The sequence below is a fragment of the Solanum dulcamara genome, chromosome 5 (assembly GCF_947179165.1).
Source record: "Solanum dulcamara chromosome 5, daSolDulc1.2, whole genome shotgun sequence".
NCBI classification, from domain to species: domain Eukaryota; kingdom Viridiplantae; phylum Streptophyta; class Magnoliopsida; order Solanales; family Solanaceae; genus Solanum; species Solanum dulcamara.
The window spans coordinates 64,722,107-64,742,619 of NC_077241.1; the positions used below are offsets into that span (position 1 = coordinate 64,722,107).

A 20,513-nucleotide genomic window follows, 5' to 3' on the forward strand; every position below is an offset into this window, starting at 1 on the left:
GTGGGAGTATTCATTCAGCTCCTTCTTGTTATCTCAGTTTGCCTTGCATCTGTTACACATTATATTTTAGTATCAGGAGCTCATAAGGTTCTTCAATTGACTGTATCGTAATTGTTCTCTTTTCTTTTTTCGAATAGACCACCTATTATGAGGTTATTTCTCGCTCTCTCTATTTTACTATGCCATAATTTACATATTTCTTTCTATTTACATGCAGATCTTTTATCCCTATATGCTACTTCTTTTCTCTATACTATGGACATCATTGGATCAAAATCATTATGTTTCCCACAGAAGTTTCTCCTATATCAAATAATCCATCAAGCTAGGACAGCTATGTATGCTATATTCATTCTTTTGATATCTATTTGTCCTTATTCGTTTCTGAAAAAAAGTAGTTAAAACTTAAATACATTACTGTTTTAAGTATCATTGTGTCGCAATTTGTTCTGAGCTATGACAAAATTGTAACTTGGTCGGTTTCCTGTGATGTGCGATTTTCTGTTGATTGATTATGCTTGTTTATGGCGCAATTAGTGTGAACACTGCTAGAATGGCTTCTGGTCCAACTTTTTAGTTCTTATCTGTTATGCAGTTGATAATAATTGAATTTTCCCATCAATCCAGCTGAATTGACTTTTACCATATTAACGCAGTAAAAGTTCCAACTTTTGAGTTCTTTGCAAAGTGTTGATTTATTATCATTTCCTCAGACTGTGAGAGTCTCTTAGATGTTGGATATGACCCGTTAGCAACTCTGTCAGTGGGCCATATATCTTCAAAACTGCAACTGCTTCTTGAAATTTTTCAATTCCTTAGGTAATGAACACGACATCTGATTCTATTACCAAACTTATAACTGTCGTTAGATGCATCTTTTATGTATTCTCTTTGCACGAATTTGAGGTTCTGATTCATGGATGCAGGAAAGCTACACAAGTGCGCTGTCTCATTTTTGTTGAAAGAATTATAACAGCTAAAGTAATTGAAAGAGTTATGAAGAAAATGACCTGGTTTTCACATTTCACAATAGCATATTTGACTGGAACAAACACATCTGTCGATGCTCTGACACCAAAAGCTCAAAAAGTAACCTTGGAATCTTTTCTTTCTGGAAAGGTACTTACATGTATACATCGCATTATATTTGACATAAATACTTTCTTGTGAGTCCCTTTAACTAGTTTGATCTTAATGTTATATTTCCCCCCTATCCCCTTATCATCACAGGTCAATTTATTATTTGCCACTGATGTGGTTGAGGAGGGAATTGATGTGCCACACTGTTCCTCTGTAATACGATTTGATTTACCAAAAACAGTTCGTAGTTATGTCCAATCTAGGGGACGAGCTCGTCAGACTGAGTCTCAGTATATACTAATGCTTGAGAGGTGAAGCAACGTGCATATTTGACCTGATTTTGGCTTTCATAAATCTATTTATTTCGAGTATCTAACCTTTCATAATGATTTCAGAGGAAACAAGAAGCAGAGGGAACAGATGTTTGATATTATTAGGAGTGAATATTCTATGACAGATACAGCTATAAAGAGAGACCCTGATGATTGTGTGGTGAAACCTTGTCTACTGAAGGAAACTAAAGCATATTATGTGGAGGCAACTGGAGCATCAGTAACTGCAGATTCTAGTGTCAGTCTCTTGACTAAATATTGTGAAATGCTCCCTGGAGATAAGTATGTATTCTCATCTCTTCAACTTAAATAATGTGTTCACTGGTGCATCTTGTTTTTATGTATACAAACCAAGTTATGGTTAACCCCGGAATCCAGGATCCCTTATTAGATTAATATGAGTTTTGTTGTGTTACCTGCTCAGAGCCGTTTGGTAAGGAACGAATTGTTTTGGAAGGATATAGAAATTAATCCTGGAACAGATGGGATTATATGATGTGATTGTTTTGGTATACTTGATTGCAAGCAGGGTCTAGGCTGAAGCTCTATTATCATCAATCACAGTCAACCTTCAGTTTCCTCATTCATTGTTTGCTTCAAAATTTTGTATTAGATAGCTGCTGGCTTCCAGTGTCTGGGCTATTCTTTCTGCGTCACACATGAACCCTAAGATCAGTAAGTTATGCATAGGCCTGTCATATAAAATGTCCTATCAACTTAGCCAGTGAAGTGGTACATGGAGTATAGGAGGTTTATGTGTAGGTCTTAGGTTGGATATGGTCTATTTACATCTCATATTGGACCATGGTCTGGTGATATTAGTGTTTCATGTTGAAATAGACTTCCCGGATTCAAGGGTCATATACAACAATACAGCTTGTGTGCAAAAAACAAGATTTCTGCTTATCATAATTTGCACTTCTTTAAGATGCATAATACTAATCTGAAAAAGGAAAAAAGAAACGAGGAAGTAACTTAAAAGAAAATTACAGAAGTAAATCAGTGGCTGTGTGATGATGAAAAAGGAAATTTTGGGTTGTTGGTCCAGATTACTGTGTACTAATGACATATTACCACTAAAGTTCAACCACAATATTAATTTTGATCCTGTTATTTGATGTTGCTCTTGGCTTTAAGTTCTCCTCTTTACATTTAACAAATTTTATACTTTTCCACATGTCCCTTCTTTTCTCTTGTATTCCAGTTTAAGGGTATGCATAAAACGAAAGGATGGTATCTTTATCTGTTTGTTGTCTAAATATGATAATTGTTTCGCTCGACAGGTTCTTCTCTCCAAAGCCAATATTTCAGTACATTTTGTCTGGAGAGTTGTACCAGTGTAATTTGACATTACCTCCAAATGCAGCTTTCCAAACAATTGTTGGTCCAGAATGCAGGAGTTCTCAGTTATCAAGACAGCTTGTCTGCTTGGATGCATGTAAGAAGCTGCACCAGATAGGTGCTCTCAACGATCACCTTCTTCCTTTCAATGAAAATCCTCCCCAAGGTGATTCTGATGTGCAGGACAGAAAATTAGGGGCAGGTAAACTGGAACAAGCTCTTAACTTTTGACCTCTGTCTTCTCTGCTTTTGAGTTCATCACATTAAACTCTAGCAACAGTTAATGGGACTAGAGGCTATCTGAAATGCACTTGACAATTTGCTTTTATCAATTCTTCCTTGTCAAGTTGTTGAACATAAGTTGACAAATCTATTCGTTGTTGAAATATAGACGAACTTCTGCCAATCATAGAACAACATTTGTAGGGATGACAGCTCGTGGGTTCTTATAGGATTTGTAAAAAAGGGATATGTACTAATGACTTGATATTAACAGAATACAAGACGTGGCTTTAATAGGTGGGAAAAACAATAGGCAGATATTTGTTCAATTGTGGGACAATGAATGTGTTTGGATTGGCTCAAAATCTGGTCAAGCAGCTTAAAAGCACTTTTTGGCTTGTTCAGTGTTTGGCAAACTCAAAAAGTGCTTTGAAGCCAGTTGCTTTTTGTCATGATCCGTCCGCTAAACAAAGCCATGACTGGCATCCGATGCCTTATTTGACCGAGCAAACTGACTTGACTGTTCTAACCTGTACTTTCATATCACATTCCCCGCATGCATATACAAATAAATAACTTAACTCTTTGTTAGAAATTCCAATTCAATTAATTCTTGAAATAACCCAAATAAAGATTGAAATCTATAAATACTGGAATGTACTTAAAATAATCCCAAGTAACGTGATCAACCATAACCCAACTGAAAAAAAACATCTATGAAGCCTCTACCGGAGTGCTAAGAGGAATGCACAGGACATAGATTTCCTAGCTAATCCGCAAAAGAAATGCTGGATAAATGAATAAATGAATGAAATTTTCTAACTGAAAGAGAAGACACTCCACGGTCAAGGGCAGAGCTCACCGAATCAACTTCTGGAATCAGCAACCTAGCTCGTAGTCTGTTCGTCTATGAAATCTGCATCTACGTTCACCCAGCAATCTTTCACGACTTTTAGCAATTAAAATTCACATATCATTGGAGACTTTCATGTGCATTCTTGGTGAAATTTATTTCTTTTTTACGAATAAGTAGGCAATCATGGAGGAAATCAAGGAACAAGAAAGTAAGCTTTTACCCTTATGGATACTCTAAAATTTAGACCACCGTTAAGCTGCACCTGTTTTCATGCCTGGTAGATGCTCAATGTGGATTTTTAACTTATTGTGATTAATATATTTTTAGGAACAACAAAGTTGAAAGAATTACACGGGACAGCTTGTATTAGTGCATTATCTGGGACATGGGGAGATGATCCTAGTGGAGAAGTATATCAAGTGTATAAAATGAACTTCCCTTGCAACATCAAAGAAGTGAAATATTCCAGTTTTATCCTTTTGCTTCAATCAGAACTAGATTACGATGTGGGTAATGTGGAAGTCGAGCTTTTCTTAGTTTCCAAGTTTGTCAAATCCTCTGTGTCGCATTGTGGGAAAGTACATCTGGATGCCCAACAGGTTGGAACCTAGTCAAATATTTATGAGCTTTTTATAATTCAATCATGTTAGCATTTGCATTCATATCTGATAAGCAGTATAACATTTTCATTGTCAGGTGGCAAAAGCAAAAATTTTCCAAGAACTATTCTTTAATGGGCTGTTTAGTAAATTATTTATTAAATCACCGGGTGGAAGGAAATTTCTGCTTGATACAGAAAAGTCTTTGTGGGAGCCATCAAACATGTACTTGCTTCTACCGCTGGATCCTTTAGATTCAAGTTGTGAACCCTACAGAGTTGATTGGGAAGCAATTGAATCTTCTGTTTCAGTTGTGGAATTTATGAAAAAAAATGCGTGGTTAAGCACTGAGAAATCTGAAGCTAAACGGAAGAACTCCTTAGCTGATAGGACTGCATCATTTGTGGAAGATCTCGATCAAACAAATTTGATTCACTTTGCCAATATATCAATCTCAAGAAGCAAGCTTAAGGACATGGTTGTTGTGGCCATTCATACTGGAAGAATATATTCTGTTCTGGACGCTGTTGCCAATACTTCCGCAGAGAGCCCCTTCGAAGTAGATTCAGAAGCTACTGTATCACCCTTCTCATCATTTGCTGACTACTTCCATAAAAAGTGGGATTTTTTTTTTACCTAAATTACTGTTTCTTATTTAATGTTTGAAAAGTCCCGCATAAGTTAAATTTGTATTGTTTTGTCTGTTTATTAGGTATGGGATTGTTTTAGTGTATCCTGGACAGCCTTTGTTGCTACTGAAGCAAAGCCATAATGCATACAATCTTCTCGTGGATTTTAAAAAGGAAGGTTTGTCAAGTGATTACCGATTCTTAGTCATTCTAAGTGTTTCCCTATGTGCCATCTCTTTTGGAAATTTATATCATTTTTAGAAGCTCAAGACACACTAGCATGTATTAAACTTAACAAATTACAAACTTCTAGGTGGTTTTGTTGTTGTAAACAACGAAAGGAACTAGCAAACAGAATTTTATTATATTAGCTTTAATATGCCACAAAGTTAGGGGTAAGGTTGTGTACATCCTACCCTCCCCATACTCCACTTGTGGGATTACACCGGTTATGTTGTTGTGCCATTTTAGTTTTTTATGTGACAGTTTTTAGTTCTTAAAATATGTTCTCTATACATCCCCATTTATAATGGAGTGATCCACATCTGTACCCCTAATTAGATTCTAAACAAGTTTGAGATAGGTTAGAGAGTATGGAAATTGGTCGACAAAGTTGTTCTACATACGTCCAGTGAAAAAGCATGTGCACTGCTATTTGTGTCAACTTTTTTGGAACAAATGATATTGTTTGAGAAATGCATAGTGCCTCTAGGCATAAGTAGGTGTGTTCTCTAGATAAATCAGATAGCAGTTGTTGCATGTCCCGGTGAGAGGATCATAGGATGGTCTTTGGAGCACATTAAACCCCACTCACACTTTATCTGCAAATAGGCTAATTGATGTCAGCAACTGCAAAACGACATTTGCATGCATCCTTCATAATCTCTTTCAATATATTAGCTATGGCTATTCTTTTCCCATGTTCATAAGTAAAGCTTTAGTCATTTAAATTAAAATAGATCTTGTAGTATATCCAACTGAATTTACTTTAGGCAGCTGTGGACTTTCTGCTGAAAAGTCAGGCGTGATTAGTAATTTGTAAACATCTGCTACAGAACTTGTTGTGAAAACATCTCTACAATCATACATTTTACATTTTTAATTGGGCGTAAAAGTTCACCACTTGAAGATAACCTTTCAAGTTCAACTTGCTAAAGTTCTACCTGAGTTCTCTAGAAAGAATTATCTTCATTGAACTTGTCACTGCTACCTGGTAAGTGCACTGGGCTAAGTGTTTCAGATTACATGAATCTGATGTTCGGAGAGTATTTAAGCAGGCATTTCATGTGGACCGAAATCAAAAGATAGTACAATGGTGGTTCAAAAGCCACTGAATAATGTTCACATGCCACCAGAACTTCTGGTCTGTTTTGACATTCGGATAGACATCTTGAAATCCTTCTACTTGCTACCATCATTAATGCACCGTCTGGAGTCCCTGATGTTGGCTAGTCAGTTGAGGAAAGAGATAACTAGTCATTCAGGCGACTTACATATATCAAGCTCATTGGTTCGTCCTATCCTTTGCTCAGCTAATTAGATGACTTACCCTTGGCATTTATCTAACTAAATGTATTTGACGGTCAGATTCTGGAAGCTCTTACAACTCTTAGATGCAATGAGAGTTTCTCCATGGAACGTCTGGAGTTGCTTGGAGATTCAGTTCTGAAGTATGCTGTTAGTTGTCACCTCTTTCTTAAATATCCCAAGAATCACGAAGGGCAGCTAACTGGTGAACGTTCACAGGCTATTTGTAACTCAGCCCTCCATAGATTGGGAACTAATCAACATTTGCAGGTATGTAAAGCTTTGTCTTCGTACTTCAGGAAAAAGAACTAGTTGAAGACCATTTCTTGAATCCAGTCAAGAATGTAAATATATAATATCTTAACTAGTTCATTTTTAAATATATTCTTGAGGTAAAAATGAAACTAGTTGTCATATATTTCCATCTCAAGCTAAAATGGTCACTGCTGTATGATATGAGTATAAGATATTGATGACACTATTGTGTGGTAGTGCAAACAAACTTACTGAAAATCAGGTTTGTTTGAGATGGATTCTTCTTTTTGATGTGTGTGTGTGTGCGGGGAGGGGGGGGGGTATAGCTTATTTTATTTGGTTCAGTTTGTCCAAATTCAATGTGGATGGATGGCAACATTTCATTCTTTCAGCCATGGATAGTCTTCAACGGCAACATTTTTTTTTGCTTGTGTTAGTGGAATCCTTCTTGTTCTGTTGATCTTCAAAGAAACGTGGATATTCTATCCTTTCCACCTGACTGAAGCTTAGCCTTTACAATCTTCTGCTTTTAATCATGCTTTACATGTCTGATTACAGGGTTATATACGGGATGGCGCTTTTGATCCACGCCGATGGACTGCTCCTGGGCAGCTTTCCCTACGGCTTTGTCCTTGTGAACACGGGGTTGAAACTTCACAAGTGCCTTTGGACAAGAAATTTCTGACTGAAGATCCCAAAGAAGTAGTTGGGAAGCACTGTGACAGAGGACACAGATGGATGGGTTCAAAAACAATATCTGACTGTGTTGAAGCGCTGATAGGTGCATATTACGTTGGTGGTGGGTTTGTTGCTGCCCTCAAATTGATGAAATGGCTTGGTGTTAAAGCTGAGCTTGAACCTTTATTAGTAGAGGATGCGATCAGTACTGCATCTCTTTATTCTTATACACCTAAAGGTAAAGATATTGACGATCTTGAGTTGAAGCTTGCCTATAGATTTTCTGTTAAGGGATTGCTACTAGAAGCTATAACACATGCTACTATGCAAGAGCTGGGCGTTCATTACAATTATCAGGTTGGTTAAAGATTAGTCCCTAATTTAAAGAGTTATCCCTAATTTTGATATAATTATCAACTAATGCTGATTATACATCATATTAAACATGTTTCTCTTAAGAAATTGCATTGTTGTCAGCTTAGATTTTTTCTTTTTGTCAAACCTGTGTCAGAGGCTTGAATTTCTTGGCGACTCAGTACTGGACATTCTCGTTACCTGGTACCTATACCAGAAGCATAAAGATATTGATCCTGGGGAACTAACAGATCTGCGTTCTGCTTCTGTCAATAATGATAATTTCGCTTATGCTGCTGTGAGAAGGGAGCTTCATGTTCACCTCCAACATCATTCTGGATATCTTGAAAGTGAAATATCCTCGTTCGTGAAGTCAGTCTCTAATTCTTGTTCACTCCAAGGAAACAAGGCCCCAAAGGTTCTATTACTGTTGCTCCACTGACATGTCACTGTAACCATATGTTATTGATCTCAATGCCAACTGTAGTCTTGAATCTCCTTAGGATACAACATTGTTGAACATATGCCACAGTAATCCACTATTATCTATCAAATGTTTAGAGCGGGCTGCTTGTATTCATAGGATATTATTTTGTCACAGGTACTTGGAGACTTGGTGGAGAGTATTGCTGGAGCAGTACTTATTGATACTAAGCTTAACCTAGATGAAGTTTGGAAGATCTTCAAGCCACTATTGTCTCCCATCGTGACTCCTGATAAGCTTGAACTACCTCCATTGCGTGAGCTCATAGAATTATGTGACTCGCTTGGCTACTTCTTGAAAGAACATTGTGTGGTGAAGGGGGATACCGTGAATGCTGAGCTTAGATTACAGCTGAAAGATGAACTGCTAGTCGCTGAGGGATCTGCACAAACTAGAAAAACTGCAAAGGCGCAAGCAGCTCTGAAGTTACTGAAGAACTTAGAGGTATGTCTTAGCCATGAAGATGATTCTCATCCTATGTATGGTCCTTTTTTTGGCCATTAATGGGCCATAATTTGTGTGATAGGAACATCCTTACATAATATGGAAAAGAAAATCATGTTGGGTGTGTTGTACTTTTGTTCGTGAAAGTTACCATTGCAACTACTTAATGTTAAACTTTCGTGTCGGCAGGCCATTGTTTTTTTTTCCTCATTTTGCTTTTGAAATTGATTCTTCTTTTCTGGGTTCAAGTGGAGACTAATGAGTTGGTTGCCTTCCAAGTCGCCTGATGTCTATCTTTCACGCCCCGAGCCTACACCCTGGATGTGGTCGGCACTCGAAAAGCATTACTGGTCCCAAGCGAACCCTTGGCCTGACTAACTCATCTAGTGGAAGACTCAACTCATAAAAGAATAACTCAAGTGGGCATCCATAGACATTCTCATCAATCTTTAAATAACAATTTAAAGTACTCGAATCAAAATATAACTCAACGTCATAACTCATTAATGAAAATCATAGTTTTAAGACAGACTCTGAAAGACTCTTACTAACTCCACTCTATGAAGCCTCTAACTAACTACCAAGAAGGTGCCGAGACAAGCCCACAACTACCTCAAAAGAACTAATAAAACAAAAGAAAACTGATAATGAAGGAGCTCCTTTGAATGCAAAGAGTCCTCACCAAAAGCTAGAGAAGATAGATCCTCAACGATGCACCTGTTGATGATCTCTAACACCGATTCTGCATCATAAAACGATGCTGGTCGAATGACGTCAGTACATGAAATATACGGTATGTAAATTGGCTGAAAGGAAACATGCTCAAGAATACTCAAAGGCATCAACATTGGAGTAACTCAACTCAAGATGAAGTATGCAATATATAATAGGACAATGCTTTATAAAATACAATATGCAATACAAATCAGTATAAAATAATATTTACTTCTGGAAATTTCTCTAAACCGACAATCATCACTTATGAGCTATGTGATGATACAACGAAACGATGTCGTTGCCACAACCATCTGATACCTTGCTAGGGTAAAGGACGTCACATCATCTCATGGATTCATATGAAACGTCCTTTTGGGACAACTGAGGAGTCGCCCGAATCAACGGTACGATCCTATCCTATGTTGATTACTTAGTTTATGGGATTTGAGTTATCTAAACTCTTACCCAAATCGATGCTCAATACTACGAAAAATACTTATTATGCTCATATACATCAAGTGAGTAAAATACTCAAAATACATCTCATCTAGTCTCATTGGACTTTACCAATTTACTCAAGCTCTTTCTCAATCATATATGCTATCTCTTTAAATCTCATCAAGTTGTAGTAAAATCATGCTTAACTCAGAAAACATCAATACTCATGGTTCAATATAATATATGTATTTGGGAAGCTCATGTTCCCTAAAAACTCATCATTTACATCAATGCAAGAAATTTGTCATCTTTAACTCAAGATAATGCATACTGAAAGCAATGAACATCGATTCAATGAGGGTTCATATGAATGTAAGCATGAACAATAAATTCGTCAATGGAATTATAGTGTGAGAAATATAGGCGAAAAATATTATTGAATTGTGTAAGAATAATATTACATAAAGACCCTATTTATAGACACTATAAACCAATCCTTTTCCACATAGGATACTATAAACTATTCCTATTTCTATTCTTATTCTAAGTAGGATTGTGTACACCTATTCCTATTATAACACTCCCCCTCAAACTGGTGCATACAAATCATATGTACCTAGCTTGTTACAAATATAATTAATATGAAGACCGGTGAGGGACTTGATGAAGATATCTGCAAGTTGATCATTTGACTTCACAAACTTTGTAACCTGCAAGTTGATCATTTGACTTCACAAACTTTGTAACAATATCTCCTGAGAGTATCTTTTCTCTGACAAAGTGACAATCAATCTCAATATGCTTAGTCCTCTCATGAAGCACTAGATTTGATGCAATATGAAGGGCCGCTTGATTACCACACACATGTTCCATATGACCGGTTTCTCCAAATTTTAGTTCTTTCAGCAACTATTTGATCCAAACTAGCTCACAAGTTGCCATAGCCATTGCTTGATATTCTGCTTCTGCACTAGATCAAGCAACCACACTCTATTTCTTACTCTTCCACGACACCAAATTACCTCCTACTAAAACACAATACCCGGATGTAGAACATCTATCAGAGGGTGATCCTGCCCAATCAACATCTGTATATTCAGTGATATGCTCATGGCCGTGATCCTCAAAGAGTAGTCCTTTACCGAGAGCTGACTTTATATATCGCAGAATACGAATAACTACATCCCAATGACTATCACAAGGAGAAGTCATAAACTAACTTACAACACTCATAGGAAAAGAGATGTCAGGTCTAGTCACTGTGAGATAATTCAACTTTCCAACTAGCCGTCTATACCTTTCAGGATTACTGAGTGGCTCCCCCTGTCCTGGACGGAGTTTAACATTCGGATCCATAAGATTGTGAATGGGTCTACATCGCCCTTAGCAACAAAACCAGGTGGTTGCTCCATATAGACTTCTTCCTCAAGATCACCATGCAAAAAAACATTCTTAATGTCCAACTGATGAAGAGGCCAATGACGAACATCAGTCATAGATAGAAAAAGACGGACATATGCTAGTTTAGTCACCGGAGCGAAAGTGTCACTATAATCTAGCCCAAAAATCTGAGTATACCCTTTGGCAACAAGGCGAGCCTTCAGTCGATCCACCTGACCGTCTGGGCCAATTTTGACTGCATAAACCCAACGGCAACCAACAGTTGATTTACCTGCAGGGAGGGAAACAAGCTCCCAAGTACCACTCGTATGTAAAGCAGACATCTCATCAATCATAGCCTGCCTTTATCCAGACTGAGAAAGTGCTTCACCCGTAGTCTTAGGAATGGAAATAGAAGACAAAGATGATACAAAGGCATAATGTGGTGAGGATAGGCGATGATAACTCAAGAAAGTATAATGTGGGTTAGCATTTCGAGTGGATCGTATACGTTTTTGAAGTACAATCAGATGGCTAGGAGGAGACAAGTTCGCAGTAGGAGCAGGGTCTGGCACATGACATGAATCATCTGGGACTACAACTGGACGGGGACGACGATGATAAGTCAGGAGTGGTGGCACTACAACTGGAGATGTAAGAGAGACCATAGATTCCTCAAAAGTTGGTATAGGTAAGACCTGAGGTATGGGTAAGACCTCAGATACATCAGGATGATCAAAAGATGTATAGTAAGGTTGAGACTCAAAGAATGTGACATTAGCGGACATAAGGTATCGATGAAGTTTAGGTGAATAACAACGATACCCTTTTTGAAATCGGGAGTAACCAAGGAAGACACATTTGAGGGCACGAGGTGCTAATTTATCTTTTCCTAGGGCTAAGATACAAACAAAACATGTGCTTCCAAAGGCACGAGAGGGTATAGAGTAAAGACGTGATTGAGGAAATAATATGGAATGTGGAACCTGATTCTGAATAGAGGATGAGGGCATTTTATTAATTAAATAACAAAACGCAAGGACTGCATCTCCCCAAAAGTTCAACGAAACATGAGATTCAATGAGAAGAGTGCGAGCGGTCTCAATGAGATGCCTATTCTTCCTTTCTACCATACCATTTTGTTGAGGGGTGTACAGACAAGATGTGTGGTGAATAATTCCATGGTGAGTCATAAATTCCTGAAATTGGGAGAATAAGTATTCTAAGACATTATCACTACGAAAAGTACGAATAGAAACTCCAAATTGATTTGGTATTTCAGCAAAGAAACTTTTGAATATAGAAAATAACCCAGAACGATCTTTCATTAAGAAAACCCAAATGCATCTTGAATAATCATCAATGAAACTAACAAAATAACGAAATCCTAAAGGTGAACTAACATTACTAGGACCCTAAATATCAGAATGAACTAATGAAAAAATAGACTAGGAATGACCCTCAGTACTACGTGACAATGTAGCACGAGTGTGTTTCCTAAGTTGACACGACTCACAGTCTAAACTAGATAATCTAGACATACTAGGCACTATTTTTTGCTGCTTGGATAGACTCAGATGTCCCAAACGTGTGTGAATTAGGTCTGGAGGATCTGTAACGGAGCATGCTGTATATGAGTTTGAAGAGGTAAGATAGTGAAGGCCTTGTGATTCATGCCCTGTGCTAATCGTCTGTCCCGTACGACGGTCTTGCATGAGGAAAAAATCATCAAAAAAGAATATGCCACAATGTAAGGCACGCGTCAAGCGACTAATGGATGCCAGATTAAAAGGAGAGCCAGCGACATAAAGAACAGAGTCTAGAGTAACAAAAGATATTTGTTTTTTTTTGGATCCTATTAGCTAAAGTAATAGCTAGAAGAGATTGTGAATAAACAATATCAGACAAAAGTGATTTATTACCAGAGATATGATCGGAAGCACCTGAGTCCATGACCCATAAACCAATAGTACTAGATTGTGAAACACAAGCGAAAGAATTATCCGTAACAGAAACATCAGGTTGTGCAATCGAAGCTACTTGTGGTGACATTTGCTTACTTGCTCGATACTGGAGGAACTCATCATATTCTGTATGAGAAATATGAGCATTATTGGATGATTGATTAGGCTGAGCTACAGATGCTACTTGTGGAGATGTCTGCTTACTTGCATGATTTCGAAGGAACTCATTATATTCCTTTAGAGCAATAGGATCATAACTAGATGGTGGATCATGCAAAATATAACATGTGTCACAAGTGTGCCCAAGTTTATGATAATGACTACACTTGGATCGAGGTTTTCCAAAACGCCCTTCTCCTCGCCGATTCTCCATAGATTATATGTTCGTTTTTTATGGTTTGAGATGCAAGAACAGAGGAGTCAATGGTGGGTGATGAGACTACTTTGTGATTGGGAGGCCCAGCAAGACGAAGTAGACGAGAGAATAATTCAACAATTGTAGGAACTACAAGACTAGCTAGAATCTGATCACGCACTGAATCTTGGTCAGTAGGAAGTCCATTAAGTGCAAGAATTAGAAACAACGTCTGTTTGTTCTCTTGTTGATTTTCCACATTCGTAGTAACTGGCATCAACATTTCAAATTCCTCCATGACTGCTTGTACCTGTCCCAAGTAAGTAGATATGTCGGAATCTTGTTTCTTTAAGTTGGTCATTCGAGATATCACATCATAGAATCGAGATATGTCATTAGTGTATAAAGCACGAGCCTTTTCCCAAACTGAATAACATGTCTGGGATGGGCGAAACAAGGGCATCAACTTAGAATCAATAGATCGCCATAGGAGACTACATAATTGAGCATCAACCTTCACCCATTGTGCTTTGACTTTTGCATCTTCCTCACTAGCCTTGGCCTTTTCGTCTACCACACAAACATATTATTGGTTAAGTGATCTTGGACGCCTTGACCCTTATACCACAGCTCAACCGAGGAAGCCCAAGCTAAATAGTTTGAGCTTCCCATTAATGATTCCGAAGTAATCATAGGGCTTGAACTTCCTATATTTTTGGAGCCAAAAATATCAATCCCAAAAGACATTATGAAATATATATATATAGAGAGAGGAATCTAGAAATGTTTTTTTGGAGAAAATTCAGTCACTAGAAACTGAAAAGATCTGACTACCGAAATCTGGTCTGGAAATCCTGATTTGCCAGAAACTCACCGAAAATTGGTTGAAAATTGCTGGAACCCTAATTTCGAGGCCGGATCTAGACAAAACTGGCTGGGGTTTGGTTGGAAAGACCCCAATCGAGAAAAAAAACTCAAAAATAACTGATCGAAGAAGCCTCACGTGCCGACGCGTAAACCAGATCTTGCTGAAAAATTTCACTTTTCCGATGGTTCTGGCTGGGGTTTGATCGCTTGAGCTTTCCGAGCTTTGTAATGGTGTTGGTTTTCTCACAAAACCCACAGAACAAAAAACTGACAAAATTCAACCCCCAAAAGTTGCCGGAAAAATAATTGACACACGGTGACTTGAAGTTTCTCACCAACGTTCTGATACCATCTGAGAAATTTAGGAGAAAAATATTGTTGAATTGTGTAAGAATAATATTACATAAAGACCCTATTTATAGACACTATAAATCAATTCCTTTTCAAGTAGGATACTATAAAACTATTCCTATTTCTATTTCTATTCTAAGTAGGATTGTGTACATCTATTCCTATTCTAACATATTGGAACAATTCTAATCTCAAAACATTCACATGGAACTCAACAAAGGAAGAATTAATTCATTCGAAACTCAAATAGTATTAAGGCTAAAACTCAACTTGAAACTTCTAATGATGGAATTTAGATGTAGGGCGCGTGGACGACCTTACATACCTGGAACAACGATTGTTTGATCGAAATTCAAAAATGTTGGCAAGAACGCTTGAACCCTAGCTTCTCCTCTTCTTCCCAATCCTTGCTCTCAAAATATTCTAAGTAATAATGAGACAAAAGACACATTGGGTACTGATAAGGGACTAATTTTAGTCCCAAAATAACTAAGGTTTAGTTTGGGAAAGGTGGGGAAAAGACCAAACTAACCCTTATTAAAATTGATTCTGGGCCATCTACGGGCACTTCTACGGACCGTAGACGGCCGGTCGTAGAACCTAGGTACCAAAAGTTGAACATTCTGGAATTTGCATAATGGGTCTATGACCACCTTTCTACGGGTCGTAGACCCTAAGACGGGTCGTAGAAGCATGCTCATAGGACTCGACTGGGGAAGTGCTTGGGGTCTGCAGACCATCTCTACGGCTCATACAGAGTCTTAAGGGTCTTAGGACCCAATCGTAGAACTTAGGTACATTTTCCTGAGCTACTAAAATTGTGTCACTGGGTCTACGAGTCCCTTCTGCGGGTCATAGACCCTTTGACGGGTCGTCATCTTGGGCTCGTAAGGTTGTTCAACACTTAGAATAATTCTAAGTCTTGATGGGGGTCTACGAGTCATCCCTACGACTCGTAGAACAGTTTATGGGTCGTAGGTTGCACTCGTGCCCCTACTGGCAGTGCACTTCTAATCTTTTCTCTGATTTTTGGACTTGGTCTAGGCTAGAATAGTACGGGGTGTTACACTATTGAAGTACTATAAATAGAAAGAGAATGCTGAAATAACTAGGTGTTTAATTTTTTTAATCAGAATTAGCTTATGAAGTTATTCTTTGCAGTTTTTCCTAATTTGGAAAGAGAACTTTCTGATTTAATGAAATCCCTGAAGACGCTAACAAATTTTTTCGATAATAATTTATGTGCTTCCATGCATTATACATTGTTGAAAGGTCAGTGACTAACTCACCATAGATCTGTATTACATGGTGTGATAAGTTGGAACAAAATCCCCGCTTGCTTGATAAGACGACCTTTTTCTCTGTTATTACCATTACAATTAATGTTGAACTAGATTTTGGAAGTTTCCATCTAGAATTGACTGGGTGAATTCTTCAATTATGTATTGCCGGTTATCCAAGTTTGGATTGAGTTATTTCTCACATTGTTTGACCCTGGTTATCCAAGTTTGGATTGAGTTATTTCTCACATTGTTTGACCGTCGTATTCTAATGACAGAAAAAAGGAATTTCATCCAAGAAGAAAAAAGAAGAGGCCAGCCTTGTTGATGTGCCACAATCTTTAGGCTTTGATGGTGACATCTGCATCCTAGCAAATACTTCTTGTCCTGATATGGCTTCATGCAAAAAGCAAAAGACAATATGTTTGAATTTAAAGCCGGATGAAGCTCAGTCTGTTAAGAGTGCCTGCTCCACCAGTGCTTGTTATTCAAATAAGGACATCCAAGGTATGCACTCGAAGTTACTGTAGCAAAACGGAAATTCTTATTACTTCTATGAATAAGCCTTAGGAAGCTTTTCAGGATACCAGCTTAAGAAAAACTTAGCAAGAAATGGCCATCTACTACCAGCACCAACATAACCGTTCAACGATTATCACTTTATTTGATTTTCTAGGGCATATCTGTTTAGGGTTTAGCATACAAGAATCTGGAGCTCAATCAGAATAAATAGTATTTTTATCTTATGTTTACGTAGATATATATCCTTCTATATATAGATGATTTTGTTTGACTAGCCAAGATTAAAGGAGAATTGCATACATTGTTAACTGGAGCAAGATAGAGAAGTTTTTCATGTAACAGTCAAATTTTAATAATGTATTAGGTGAAAGAATGTCTCATCAAGATGAATAATTGAAGTACACTTAGTTTCTGAAGGTTTCTATTTGAGGAGAAGGGGCCAAACATTTTGGAAAGGGCTATATGTAATTAAGTCAATGCAAAGTACCTATTATTCTATAGTTACACTTATTATCTCGTTTGAAAGCGGAATAAATGACCATTCTAATACAGTGGCAAGATGATACTTCACAAACAACAATCAATATCCTTGAAAAGGTCAATCAGATTTGAAATTAAGTGCTCCCACCATTTCAATTTGTTTGTCTGGTTTTGACTTGGCATGGTGTTTAAGAAAATATAGAAAACTTTTGAATCTTGTGGTCTTAAACTATAGATACATTGAATCTTAAACATATCATGTGGAAAGTTGAAATTAAAGAGTTGCCAACAAAGAAAAGAGATATTCTTTTTGAAACAAACTAAAAAGTAAGACAATCAAATTGAAATGAAGGGAGTATAATGCATTGTATTGACGTTGAAGCCTAATAGTCAGCGATAATTCCTTTAGTTCTACTACAATTTGCTACATTTCTGTTTAGCTCATTATATGCTGAAAAGTGGCTTCCGCTGAATATGCTAAAGTTGCTACTTATGCATAACTTCTATTTACAAGGTAATAAGACATTGATTGAAAAGAGAATTTCCTCCATAAAGGATCCATACAGAAGTATATGTACCCTATACTTTGCAAAAGGTTACCAAACATCTGCATTAACTGGACTGTCACAACTGCTTCAAACCGTTTGCTAATACCTTTTTCCTGAGATTCCATTCCCCATTCCATGTTGCCTCTCTCCTCAATACCCTCACTCGTTTCCCTTGCTGTTCTTCATTTGCATGGATATCAAAAGGTCAGCTCATTAGTCAGGGGTCAATTTCTGCTTCCCAGTAGCATTTTTACCTCTTATTTATATACTTGCCTTGGTCCTTCCACTCCCAGCTTCCTCATCATTTTTTCGAAATATTTCATCCTTAAGAACACCTTGCTCCCTCTTACCTCTCAAATCTGTCTTCTTCGTCAGATTTGTCCAATGAGGGCCCCTTCCCAAAGTATCACAATCTGAGGCACATGGTATAGGTACCAATATCCATTTGCTCCTCTGAGCAGTAGAATTGTGAAGCAATGGGGCTCAAAGTCTTGCCCTTAAGCCTCTCTAGAGCTGCCTGTTTTTCAGCTATATATCAATTCCTTTCTGTGACAATGTGAAAAGCCCCAGCATCCACCTGTCTTCTTGGTGAATCTTGCACCTGTCTCCTTGTGAATCCAACAAAAGTTACAGCACTTGGATTGAAATTTTTGTTGAGGCAGTTTCCAGAATTTTATAATTCCCTCGTGTAAAACTAATGGTTATCCATCTTAGAGATTTAAATTTTTAATGTAACCATGCATTACTTTATTGTGGTTTGTTTTATGTCGCTCTTTCGGATCAGTACCTCACCAGTGAAGCGTTGCATAATGGGGAAATGTAAGTCCTTGAAGTTGAAAAAATTCAAAGAAATTGGAATACCTAGTTCAATAAGTTTCACCAACACATAATGGGGGATTCTGAGTCTCTTAACCTTGAATATCCACACTGCTCACCTCAATTCCATTTTCTACAAAAAGGAAAGCAGGATCCGGAATGACCTGAGTTTCAGCTCCTGAAGTTTACTCCTTTTAAACAATGCATGTAGCTCTCTGAACATGAAAACTCACAAATATGTTCTTAAACCATTGTAACCATTCCCCGCCCTTTGATTTGTCAGAATATATCCCAAAGTTAGATAATTAAAGAAAAGTTAGTTTTCGAAAAGTCTGCTGATGTGAATCACCTTGAACTTTTGGATTTAATGGTCTTCTCTCTTTTACTTGGCAGTAATTGGGCCAATCAACATGAAAAGGGGTGGACCTCGCATATCACTTTATGAACTATGCAAGAAACTGCAGTGGCCAATGCCTAGTTTTGAATCAATAGAGCGTACATCCAAGTAAGTAAAGCCAGTTTATCTGCTAACCAGTTCTTTCCTTCTTGTTTTTATCGAACTGTTTCCTAGATTGTTGCTTATTGAGTGTAATTTCTGGCCAGATCACTTATTGAATGTGGTGAAGGCTCTGATAAAAGGAAGGTTTACAACACTTTTGCATCTCAAATCTCTCTGACAATACCTGATTATGGTTTCATAGAGCTTACTGGGGATGAAAGAGCTGATAAGAAAAGTTCACTTGATTCAGCGGCACTTTGCATGTTATATGAGCTAGAACGACAGGGAAAAATAGTCATTGGAAATCAATGAATTGTCGTTAGTGTAAATTCTCACAATCTCGCACTAGGGCGTAGAATTTTTAGCATATAGCATTTTAGGTCTACCTCTTAGGTAGGGAAATCCAGAAATTGTGGTGTATATTTGCATTGAGAAGTAGTACCAATCTCAATTCTTGCGTATCAGGAGGTCATTGTTTCTGTTCCAGCATTATTGGAAATCCAATTGAAAATAGGGATAAACTTTCTGAAGTGTACAACAGGGATCGTTCTTATGGCCCCCTATTTAATCCTTGATTTGACTAATCTATTGGGATTTCCTTTTTCATGTGCAGCACTTATGTTACAAGTGAAACTTCAGGATCATGGCCTAGAGTTCAAAACGTGTACCTAGTGAACTCTAGGACTATTTGAACTTCAAATCTTACATTGCCCTGAAGTTGGATTCTTGCAGTTCTACGATTTACTTTCAAAGTTGTGGCTATAATTCAATTATTTTGCCAACGTCTGTATATTCTAGGCATAATAAGACACTCAAATGACAAAGTAAAAACTTCAACTTTGAGTGCACATTTAGACACCTCAACTTGCCTTCACTGTGTCAGATGAACATTCCAACTTATAAAATGATCATCTAGACATTTCCAAAATTGATGTGTCACATCATTGTTAGGTGTCCACGAGACAGAGTAGGGATGAGTTGGGAGTGTTTAGTTGTCAGTTGGGGTGTCTAGATATGCACTCTCAAAGTTGGAATGCTTACTTGTTAGTTGAAGCCAAGTTTAAATATTTTGCTTATGTATTATGTCTATATTCTAATTAACATTTCTAAAAAGTGTAATTTGCCAAAAACATCCTTGGAAACAGGCTAATTGCAACGCAACATTTGTCTTCATATGGTTTAACTAGTTTATATATCTTTAGTTCTTACTCTGGTTGTCTCGCATGATTTAGGTTTTCTTGGTGGATATGTTAGATTTTTATTTTTTAAAAAAGAAAAGGCAAAGAGTATAAAATTGTTGCATAAAATCAAATTAACGTAGTTATATAAAGACAGGATTCTGCTAGTCTAAAACTTTGTGTCAATTTTTGACCCAAAAAATAAAATCATATCAAACTAAAACAGAAGTATTTCCTCTTGTTATCTCATAAAACTGGAGTTAAGTGTTTAGAAGGTCGTTTAACTAAGGGTCGTTCACTCAGAAAATCACATTTTT

The 20,513-nt window shown here is 37.4% G+C and overlaps 1 protein-coding gene across 1 annotated transcript in view; it reads left to right on the forward strand.

The window, feature by feature from the left end:
- LOC129889352 (endoribonuclease Dicer homolog 3a) overlaps positions 1 to 19,624 on the forward strand; it is a 43,714-nt gene extending 24,090 nt beyond the window's left edge. The window contains exons 10-25 of the mRNA XM_055964623.1: positions 714 to 819; positions 927 to 1,119; positions 1,231 to 1,391; positions 1,476 to 1,694; positions 2,696 to 2,955; positions 4,159 to 4,430; positions 4,528 to 5,048; positions 5,143 to 5,237; positions 6,337 to 6,569; positions 6,647 to 6,856; positions 7,400 to 7,876; positions 8,031 to 8,291; positions 8,475 to 8,801; positions 16,432 to 16,660; positions 18,913 to 19,024; positions 19,123 to 19,624. Coding sequence (XP_055820598.1) covers positions 714 to 819; positions 927 to 1,119; positions 1,231 to 1,391; positions 1,476 to 1,694; positions 2,696 to 2,955; positions 4,159 to 4,430; positions 4,528 to 5,048; positions 5,143 to 5,237; positions 6,337 to 6,569; positions 6,647 to 6,856; positions 7,400 to 7,876; positions 8,031 to 8,291; positions 8,475 to 8,801; positions 16,432 to 16,660; positions 18,913 to 19,024; positions 19,123 to 19,330 — 3,884 coding nt within the window. The 3' untranslated portion in view covers positions 19,331 to 19,624. The remainder of the gene's footprint in view (positions 1 to 713; positions 820 to 926; positions 1,120 to 1,230; positions 1,392 to 1,475; positions 1,695 to 2,695; positions 2,956 to 4,158; positions 4,431 to 4,527; positions 5,049 to 5,142; positions 5,238 to 6,336; positions 6,570 to 6,646; positions 6,857 to 7,399; positions 7,877 to 8,030; positions 8,292 to 8,474; positions 8,802 to 16,431; positions 16,661 to 18,912; positions 19,025 to 19,122) is intronic.
- The last annotated feature ends 889 nt before the right edge of the window (positions 19,625 to 20,513 follow it).